The sequence below is a fragment of the Musca domestica genome, unplaced genomic scaffold (genome assembly GCF_030504385.1).
Source record: "Musca domestica strain aabys unplaced genomic scaffold, Musca_domestica.polishedcontigs.V.1.1 11, whole genome shotgun sequence".
Classification (NCBI taxonomy): Eukaryota; Metazoa; Arthropoda; class Insecta; order Diptera; family Muscidae; genus Musca; species Musca domestica.
The window spans coordinates 14,890,843-14,902,353 of NW_026712133.1; the positions used below are offsets into that span (position 1 = coordinate 14,890,843).

Below are 11,511 nucleotides of genomic sequence, written 5' to 3' on the forward strand. Positions count from 1 at the left end.
AGAGTGATTTCCACAGACGGACGTACGGATAGACGGACAGACGGATCGACATTGCTAATTCGAAATAGAATTTTATGCTGATCAAAAATAAATATACTTTGTGGGGTCTAAAATGTATATTTCGAGGTGTTACAAACGGAATGAAAAACTTAATATACCCTCCATACTATGGTGGAGGATATTAAAATGATTAAAATGCCTACTTTGTTGACTCCGTTAGAAGGTTAAAATGTTCCACCAAAATAATCCTCGTATTGTTATTATATCGTATATTGCCGAAAACACTAAGTACCAATAAGGTAGGGATTCGAAGAAAAAAGAAATCTAGGAATCTAATTCTAGTATTTCAGAATCCTTATATTTCAAAAATGTGATTTAAAAGGAAAATTTGCTCCCCCCATTTTGGGTTGCTTCGCTATATTTTCTATTTCGAGCTTTACTTTCATTCATCCACAGAGTTTTTCCTGTAATTACTTTTTGTGTTGCTCAGTGGTATCATGGGTCCAACACCGGACGAGGTTCAATTTGTCTTCGTTTAACAATGAACCATAATCACTCCCTTCATATTCGTCCCTAAGGACTCGTCGCATTTCATAACATTTTCTACAAATATAAAGATTTGTGACTAACAAGGAGTCATAAGATAACTTGAACTTGTGATTTATCCCAGCCCTACTTTAAATCCACTCTTTACTGGTTTTGCTGCTATTTTTAAGAAAATGTGTGACATATTCAAAATGGAAGAGAATCTCATAAAAAACCTCGTGCCTTAAATAATGGAAAACTAAATAAAGTTTCACACACACGCGCACACTGCGAAATAGCACAGCACGAAAGCTAAAAATAAATGTTCAATTGCAAATATGATAATTGAAGATACAATGAGACAACACGCGTCTCATTTAATAATAGCACGATATTTGAATAAATAATTTGATTTATTTATTCATCGTCTAGTTGCCGAGTACGTTGGGTACGTTGGGTGACATTTTTTATAATTTTCCAAAAAAAATGCGATTTGTCATTTGATTGTGATCTGTGGTAAAAGGTTGACGCCGATTGGCTTTCAATGGTTAATTTGGAAATTACGTTCAAAAGTACGAGTTTGACACGAATTGAAAGCTTTCCAAATTTGGATTTCAACAATTATTTCTGAAATATTAAGGGAAAGAGGATCGTTAGAAAGTTACTTTAGGTTGTGGAAAAAGTATGAAAATTTCGTTCGTAATAATTAACAATTAATAATTTTCACCCAAAATGTGCCACAAGGTAGCGTTTAAAAATATTAAAAAAAATATATATCGAATTTAATATTCAGTGTCTAATTCTTAGAAGTTATTTATGGAAATAAAATATATTAACTATTCTATTTTGTATTTTTTAATCACAGTCCATTTGGATAATGATATTACGTTTCATGGGCGACATGGCTGAGGCAAGATATAGCGAGGATGGGGATGATGATGCGCCCGCTGGCGGTACTGTGAAAGCAAATGTCATGCAACGGCTGACACAAACTCTCAGCCGTTCAACTGTGCAAAGTAAAGAATTTCAAGAAGCTTTAGCCACAATGGGAGATCAGGAACAACATCGTCGTTTAATACGGAAAACCTTGAAAAGGAAAACCAAATTACCCGATATTCTAAGGAAAGCCCTGGATAATACCAATGAAATTGAATACTATCATCAGGTGTTGAATACGAGAATGAGTAATTTGGAAAAATTACATTTTATCATTGGCCATGGTATCCTGAGACCGAATTTGAGGTAAGTGCTAAAACAAAATGAAAATAAACAAATTCTAATATTTTTTTTATTTTCTAAAATTTTCGCCAGAGATGAAATTCTTGCCCAAATCTGTAAACAATTGACCAACAATCCCTATCGCACCTCCTTTGCCAAGGGATGGATTTTGCTGTCGTTGTGTATTGGCTGTTTTCCGCCAAGTGCAAAATTTGTTAACTTCTTGAAATGTTTCCTGCAACATGGTCCCGAACTTTACGGGCCGTATTGTGAAAATCGCCTAAATAGAACCCTACAAAATGGACCGCGAACCCAACCACCATCATGGTTGGAACTACAATCGACTCGCAACAAATCAACCATCACATTGGATATCTATCTAATGGACGGTTCCGCCAAGAAATTACAAATCGATTCGGCTTCTACAGCCGCAGAGGCCATACAACAACTATCCGCCAATATGGGTCTCATCGATAATTTTGGTTTCTCTTTAGTAATTTCAATTGCGGATAAAATAATGTCATTAGGAAATGGTAGCGAACACATTATGGATGCCATTTCCAATTGTGAGCAGTATGCCAAGGAACAGGGTCAAAATGAACGCAAGGCGTTGTGGAAATTGTATTTTCGCAAGGAAATGTTTAGCTCTTGGTATGATCCAAGACAGGATAAATTGGCGGCATATTTGGTCTATAAGCAGGTGAGAGCATTTTTGAAGGACATGTTTCTGGAAAAAAATTGTTATAATTTTAAAATTTTCTAGATTTGCAGAGGCTTGAATTTCGGGGAGTATCGTTGTCGCTCGGAAAAAGATATAGCCATGATATGTGCTTTGCAGTATTATGCGGAACATGGTGATGAAATGAAGGATGAGGTAAATAACCATTTCTGTAACATGAACATGTAACATAACGTAATAGAGAAGCACCTGAGGACATCTCTAGAGACGCCCCTGAGGATGTCTATAGAGACGTCCCTGAGGACGTCTATAGAGACGCCCGTTAGGTCGTAGACGTCGTGAAGGACGTCTCCATAGACGACCTGAAGGAGGTCTCCATAGACGACCTGAAGGGCGCCTTTGTAGACGACCTTCACGACGACGTCTATGGAGACGTCATTCACGACGACGTCTATGGAGACGTTCTTCACGACGTCTATGAAGACGTCCTTTGAGGTTGTCTATGGAGACGTCCTTTGAGGTTGTCTATAGATACGTCCGGCGAGCTGATGACGGTCCAGAAAAACCTAATTTTTTTTAAATCGCATTGCTAAGATTGGCTTCAAACTTTAAATATCCTCTTTACAGATTCTGCGCGAATTTATTCCACAAAGTGTTCCCAAAGAACTCCTTATATCCGGTGAAGAGTCCACTCAAAAGTGGACGCAGTTAATACGTGAAACCTATCGGAAGCATGAATATGTGAAACTGAAAACACCCAAACAAACTGCTATTGAAGATATCTGTCTATATGCCCATTTGACATGGCCCATGTTATTCTCTAGATTCTATGAAGCTGTTCGGGTGGATGGACCACAACTTCAAACAGATCAGATAGTGATAGCTGTAAATTCCAATGCTGTTTATTTTGTCGATGAAATGGAACAAATATTGGCCGAACTTTCATATGCAGAAATTACAAAAGTCGCCAGTAAATCGGATGAGAGTAACCCGGTGGACACTTTCCTCTTGGAAACGGTACAAAATGAAAATTTCACCTTCAAATGTTATGAGGCCAAGGATGTGGAGCGACTTATTTCCTATATGATTGATAATTTGAAAAAGAGATCTCGTTATTGTATAGCCGTGGATAAGGTAAACCCGGCTGATGAATTGCCAAATAGTGAAAAGGGGCTGGCACTGAAAAAAGGAGATCTTGTTGAGTTGACAAATGGTGTGACCGGAGGACAGATTATGGAAAATGAAAATGCCATATTCACAGGTGTATGTAACCACATAGAAGGAGAATTTTCGCCGAAAGCCATTGTCATATTGGCGTGCCTAACAAAGCCAACGGAAAGAATTTTGAAAATTTATCGCGAGATGTTTGAAAGTGTTCCAAACAAGCCAATTCGCTCGAAATACAACACCATACAGCGACAGAAAATGCATAACTTGAGTAAATTTGCTGCAGAACATTTTCGTAGTAATAATTTGAGGTACACACCACCTGACTGACATTGTATTTATCCAAAAAAATGCTGAATAATTGATTATTTTTTAGTGGACGCAGAGGTTCTACTTCTTCGAGCTTGCATGCAATTCGTTCCGACAGCGATGATCTGTGGCGTCATTCTCGAGCATTACTCAAAGCACCGCTGTTGAAGCAGTTACAACAGGACTATGAACTTTTTGATATGGCAGTTACAATGTTTCAAAATATTTTGAAGGTAAGTCAGAAAAGCATTTTTAATTTGTCATTCCTCTTGTAGCCCATCGAAATAATCACCTAAACCAATCAAATTATATGGATTTTCGTATTTGGTCTTTTGATGATTTTAACCACATTTCTGAACGGAATTGTTTAAAATTCGATATTTATAGGTCTACGTTTTACTTAGCCCCTTATGAAGTTACCTTCCGATTTTGATCATTTTGTATTGTTTAGAATTCGGTATTTAAAACATTGCCTACACAATTCCACATTCGATATATTTTCCCAAATGTGGAGCTCATATCTGTTATTTTAAATTTAATAATTGCCGCGGGCACAGGAAGAGGGCCGTTCCATGTGTCTATAACCTTATTTCATTACGGAAAAAATATGGGTTATTGCAGCTCCCTTGTATTTGCTGGTCTATAAATTGCTGCTAATTTCCGAAGTCTACCCCTTTTTTATACCCTTCATACCATGGTGGTTAAGTTTGTCATTCCGTTTGTAACACCTCGAAATATACATTTTAGACCCCACAACTATATTCTTGATCAGCTTTATTCTATGCCGATTTAGCGGTGTCCGTCCATCTGTGGAAATCACTCTAGCTTTTAACGAAATGAAGTAGGTTGATAAAATTTTACTCAAATGTATACTCTGTCTGTACGACTTTTGTACTGAAAATGTGCGATGTAGGTCCACATTTTGGTATAGCCCCCATATAACGCTACCTCCCGATATTTGATATTTTCATGATTTTAGCGACATTATTCACCTGAATTGTTTCAAATTTCGTATTTGAAGTTCGTACTAGTACTTCAGCCTAAGATAGAAAATTGTCTGTGCAGGTCCACGTCTTCGTGTAGCCTACATATAACAGTACCTCCGATTTTCGGTATTTTGATGATTTTAGCGACACTATTCACGGGAATTGTTTCAAATTTGATATTTGAAGTTCGTAATGGGTACTTCAGCCTATAACGGAAAAATGTATATGCAGTTCCACGTCTTCGTATAGCCCCCATATAACGGTGCCTCCAGATATTCGGTATTTTGTTGATTTTAGAGACATTACTCTGCGGAATTGTTTCAAATTTGGTATTTGAAGTTCGTAGTAGATACTACAGCCTAAGACAGAAAATTATCTGTACCAGTCTACGTCTTCGGATGACCTCCATATAAATCAACCCGCGATATTCGGTACTTTGATGATTTTAGAGGCATTATTAGCCGGAAATGTTTTAAATTTGATATTTTAAGTTCGTAATGGGTACTTCAACCTATAACGGAAAAATGTATATGCAGTTCCACGTCTTCGTATAGCTCCAATATAACGGAACCTTCCGACATTCGGTATTTTGATGATTTTAGCGACGTTATTAATCGGAATTGCGTCAAATTTCGTATTTTAGTATTGTAATGGTTTATGACACAAGTTGCCTATGCAGGTCCACGTAGTCGTATAGCCCCAATACATTCGGCATTTTTAAGATTTTAACAGAATTTTTAACGAATTTTATTTTCCTGAATATTGCCAAATTCGTTCCAAATGGGGGGAGTATTCATTATTTTATCTTCAGCAATCTTTCAAAAAATGTTTTCCAGATTTTTTATACGATTGAGAAAAACATTATATATTGTGAATAACTTAATCAATGATTATAGCATCAATAGTCCAAATTCTGTCTTACATAGGATTGTAGCGCTTAGATTTTTTACAATGCACTCTTATAATTTAATACAAAAATTTGAAAAAATGGAATAAGATCATTACTGGCAGATATTCCAATCAGATTCACTGTTAAAATATTTATCCATGAAATATTCTCTTGGAAAAGTCTCTGAAACACTTCGAATAATTCCACATACATAGAAAAGGGATTTGAGACGATTTGGATATTCGGCGCCTTCGTATTCTTCTTCTTGACATATCAACCTGGGAAAATCTTTGAAAATTTGTTTGATCAACTTCAGCATATCATCAGCTCTTGTACGCAACCTTGAGAGGGTGTGACATATTTCTGAGTTACCCATTATAATGTCGGAACATTTATCAACATCCTGATAATAATCGACTTCCTGCAAAGTTTGATTAATATTTTCATGCATTTTGCGGAAATCCTCGTTGTGGTATTCTATGGAACGAAATGTGTCACAAAATATTTCCATGAAGGGACTGCCATATTGAGGATGTCGCGGTGAGGCCACACCATCGGGAACACTGAACATAAGGGTTAAATTTTCCCCTAAAAGTGGGCTTGAAGTTGACTGCATGTTTTTCAAATCCAAATAGCTGGCATATTCGTAATCGATTTGACCACGACAAAAATTACACACAACCAATACTTCGGTATTTGTCAGAGACTGGTTGTTCTCAAGGGGTTTGATGATGTCTTCAAAGAGGTGTAGATGCCCGTCATGGGTGTAAATTAAATTACCCGAATCGCCATGGGACATTAGAAATACTATATAAAGGTTTTCAAAGGTCGAAAATTGCAATGTTTGAGGAAATCCAGAATTTTGAAATATTCCCGCTGTGTGCAATCTTGAATTAGAATAAATGGAATTTGAGCTGTTCTCATTTCTCTTATAACACGGCGAACATCTTCTTCACTACCTTGGCGCACGCTACTGGTGAAATAGTAATTATTAATTATAATGGCCAATGCCGGATTTACACTGTAAACATAGTTATCGGCATCCGATGAGGAGTAAACAATGGCATTACAGTGGAACCTTTTCGTTGTGCATATTTCCTTAACAGATTTCTGACGATTGCCGGCAATTCTCTTCCCCGAAAAATAAATTTGTTTCGAAATCTCCCCGAAGCTTTCAATTCCAAATTGCATGAAAAGTGTATGTTCGACATAAGATTGCCGGAAAATGTGATGATCGTTCAAAATATAGCCTTCACTTTTGATTGAATCCTCATCGAATGTTATTCGCTCTGTGCTACATGAGATTGGGTCATAATAGAAATATGAATATCTATTACAGCTACCCCATTGGGGAAATTTTTGCAAAATTAAATTCGTGTATGGTTCATTGGTCTCGCCCAGTATTCGTTTGACATCGTAGCTGGCCAAAACGATTTTGGTTCTATAACGCAAATGTGGATTGTTTCGCATCCTTTTGAGTACTTGCAGCAATATGTACGATTTACAGTAGCATTCGACATGCAACGCTATCAAGAGACAGGCATTTCTGGGATATGAGTTCGTTTCCAATTTCGCATAAATCTCCTGAGTTGTCTCCGCATGGGAGAAGTCAAAATCATCCGGCATATGTTGTAAAAGCTTGAGATGGAAATCTCTCATTTGGATATCTGTTCTCTCGCTTTGATGATTCGAACAGGTGAGAATGTGCAAATGTGGACGCAATCCCAAAATGTCTTGGATGTCGTTATCGAAATTATCTGCATTTTCTTCTTTGTCCTCATACTCGTGTTGTATGTTGTAAAAAGTGTTGGCTTCTTTCTCCTCTTCTTCTTGCAAATATTCTGCTGTTATATTTGGCGTAGCCATCTCCTCTTTAATTTGTTGCAACAAAAACTGTTCAACTTCCGACATATCCATAGCAATTTTTTTAGAATCTGAGATGCTCTGAGAATGTAGGATTCATAAGCTTATGGCTGGATGGACAGTACACAAATTAGATTTTATCTTTCGTCCATTAAATGTTGAGTTGATGCATGGAATCACATTTATATACATATGTACACAAAGAGAGAACAAAATTCCTCGCTATTCGATTTTTTTCGACCTTGTTTTTATGCACTTTTCGATTTAAAATATGGCAGAAAACTGAAAGTAAATCTCGATTGTTGTGTTTGTTCACTCATACGCAATCCATTCATTTATGTACAGATCTACAAACACAGCGCTCGCCTCAAGTTGTTTTCAGTTCTCTCATAATGTATGTATCTCACGAAACATCTCATGGTCGTAATTCTGGCACGAGTGAGAATACTTTTTGCGGGAATTTCCCTATCTCAACATTATTTTGACATTCACATAAGCTGAACAGATCAATGTACAAACATAAGTGCCAGAGGGCTGCAACGAGTTTGAATTACATTCGGTCTTGGTTGGTGTGTTCTACAAAAAAATATCGTTTTTGCATCGGATCGAACAATCAGTTTGAATCAAACATGAACGTTTCTTTTGTTTAGCAACAAGCGTTGAGCGGACACATGAGATAAAGTGAGCAATCACAGCTGTGATTTTTTATACACTCCACCATACATAGTATGGAGGGTACATGAAGTTCGTCATTCCGTCTGTAACTCATCGAAATAATAATGATAGACCTAACAAAGTACATATATTCTTGATCAGCGTAATTTTTTTTAACAATTTAGCCTTGGCCGTCCGTCCGTCTGTTGTAATCACGCTAGAGTCAAAACTAATAAGGGTAGAAAGCTAAAATTTAGCACAGATCAGTCTATTGTCTCTATTGGCTATATCGGTCCACGATATCATGTAGCCCCCTTATAACGGTACCCCCGATATTCGGTATTTTGATGATTCAATGATATTGTCTGAAAATCCACACAAGGAGGTCCTTCTGAGTACTTTACCTATTGGAAGGGAATTGTCTATTCATAGGTCCACGATATCGTATAGGCCCCATGAAACGGTACCTCCCAATATTCGGTATTTTAATGAGTTTAGCTACATTTTTTTATGGAATTGTCTAAAAATCCACACAAGAAGTCTTTCTAAGCACTTTACTCCCTGAAAGGAAATTGTCCATAAATTTCACGATGTCGAATAGGCCTTATAAAACGGTACCCCCCGATATTCGGTATTTTCATGATTTTAGGGACAATATTCACCGGAGTTGTTCCAATTTTAGTATTTATAGTTCGTAATGGGTACTACAGCCAATAACAAAAAAATGGTTCACATCTTCGCATAGCCCCCATATAACGATATCTCCCGATATTCGGCATTTTCTTGTATTTGGCAAAATTGTTTAATGGAATTGTCTGAAATTCTACACAAGGAGTTCCTTCTAAGTACTTTACCCCCTGGAAGAGAATTGGATATATAGCTCCACAATATCGAATAGTCCTCATACAACGATACCCCCGATATTCGCTATGTTGATTTTAGCGACATTTTTTACTAGAATAGTTTCAAATTTCGTATTTGAAGTTCATAAAGTTCTCGTCTTCGTATAGCCCCAATAAAACGAAACCTCCTGATATTCCATATTTTGATGATTTTAGGTACAATATTCACAGGAATTGTTTCAAATTTCGTATGTGAAGCTCGTGAAGATCGTTTTTTTGGTCAGAAACCCCATAATTAAATGTCCAAGAAAATATCGGTCATAATCCCCAGAAAGTAGCGGATATAATCCCCATAATAATAGGTATGTCCAAAACGAATGCGGACATAAACGGCCGTGGGAAAAAATGGAGATTTTCTCCTGTGGGTATGTCCGGCAGCGGCTATCGCGAACCTATTTTTTCATTTTAAACTTTTTGTAAGTAGTCGGCCTTCGGCAGGGGCTTGAGAGTTTATCTACTTGGTATGTCCGGCACCGGCTAAAGCGAACCTAAATTTTCTAAATTTTAAACTTTTTTTCTGCTTTAGGTAACGCGAACCAAAATTTTTTAAATTTTAAACTTTTTGTAAGTAGTCGGTCTGCGGCCGGGGTTTGCGTCTTTCTATTCTGGGTATGTCCGGCACCGGCTAACGCAAACATAAGTTTTCTAAATTTCATTCATTTTGTAAAAAGACGGTCTTAGGCCCGGGCTTGAAATTGTGGCCCGATCCTTACCAAATTGAAAATTGACTTTTATTTAACACAAATGATATGATCTATTTCACCCACTGACCATCAAAATTGGAAGGTTTCTGCCCAGCCCTAAGCTCTAGCCCCATGCTAACTTCCGCTTCCGCTACAGACGGACGGCTCGGCGAGATAGGACAGACGGACAGCTCGGTGAGATATATACTTTCCTATGTGGGAAACCAATATTTCGAGGTGTTACAGAATTTTTGGCCCAATCAAACTTATAATACCCCCAACACTTTATTAAAGTCCTATTTATTATTTTTTTCCAGTATATGGGTGATGTTCCGAGTGGAAAACAACAAATCAACACCGACTTGATTTTTCAACCCGCAGTACAACATGCCCCGTTGCGCGATGAGCTGTATTGTCAAATTATGAAACAGTTGACCGACAATCCCGGTAACTACAGCGAGGAACGTGGTTGGGATTTAATGTATTTGGCCACCGGCGTCACTTATCCCTCGGCCATGGTTATGAAGGAATTGGCGGAGTTCTTGAAAACTCGAACACACGTCCTGGCAACGGAATCTTTTAAGCGTGTAAAGCGTACACTTAGTAACGGGTTGCGCAAACATGCACCCTATATTATTGAGGTGGAGGGTATACAAAATCGTTTTATGCACATATATCACAAGGTAAGGAGGTGGAGATAAAGCTGGAAATATAAAATAATTTTTTATTCCAATTTTAGATTTATTTCCCCGACAACACAGTCGAGGCCTTTGAAATTGAATCTTTCACACGAGGCCGTGATCTAATCCAAGTCATTGGTAAACGCTTGCAACTTAAAAATCTGGATGGTTTCAGTCTGTTTGTAAAAGTGGGTGATCGGGTTTTCTCACTACCCGAAAATGAATTCATTTTCGATTTCGTCACCGAACTAATGCAGTGGATAGTCCAGAATATACCCTCGCGTTCAGTGGATGTCCAAAAATCCACACCTTATTTGCTGTACTTTATGAAGAAGCTTTGGCTTAGCACTGCAACGGGCAAGGATGCCAATGCTGATGTTATCTTCCATTTCCCCCAAGAAGTGCCAAAATATTTGGCAGGCTATTATAAAATCTCCAAGGAACAGGCAGTGACGCTGGCGTCATTGATATACATTGCTGAGCATGGTGAAAATCTTTTAGCCCTACAGCGACCAAATGAAATTTTACCATTCCTATTACCCGAAGAATATATTAAACAAAGAAAATCTCAAGATTGGAAAACTCAAATAGCAGCTGAAATAAAAGATTTCCTGCTGCAAGATGGTGCGAATGAAACTTCTGCAGCGCAAAAGTTTCTGGCTATTTTAAGTGAACAACAAATGTTTGGTTCTACGTTTTTTGTTGTCCAACAATCCAACGATGACAGTTTGCCTCCGACCATATTATTGGCCATCAATCGTAAAGGATTTCATGTCATTGATCCTATAACTAAGGTAGGTTATTTTTTTTCTGTACGAAAAAAAAAACAGTACCTTGGGGGTACTAAGGTTTTTTTTCTATGATTAGACAAAAAAATTTCTAGACGAAAAAACCTCAGTACCGCAGTGGTACTGAATTTTTTCTGGACGAAGAAACCTCAGACCTACGGTTCTAAA

At 37.5% G+C, this 11,511-nt stretch overlaps 1 protein-coding gene across 1 annotated transcript in view; it reads left to right on the top strand.

Moving 5' to 3' along the window:
- The window catches only part of LOC101893477 (myosin-VIIa), a 56,681-nt gene that overhangs the window by 44,760 nt on the left and 410 nt on the right, over positions 1–11,511 (top strand). The window contains exons 7-13 of the mRNA XM_059131674.1: positions 1,391–1,767; positions 1,837–2,443; positions 2,507–2,617; positions 3,050–3,900; positions 3,966–4,131; positions 10,193–10,558; positions 10,615–11,349. Of these exons, the coding sequence (XP_058987657.1) occupies positions 1,391–1,767; positions 1,837–2,443; positions 2,507–2,617; positions 3,050–3,900; positions 3,966–4,131; positions 10,193–10,558; positions 10,615–11,349 (3,213 nt within the window). The remainder of the gene's footprint in view (positions 1–1,390; positions 1,768–1,836; positions 2,444–2,506; positions 2,618–3,049; positions 3,901–3,965; positions 4,132–10,192; positions 10,559–10,614; positions 11,350–11,511) is intronic.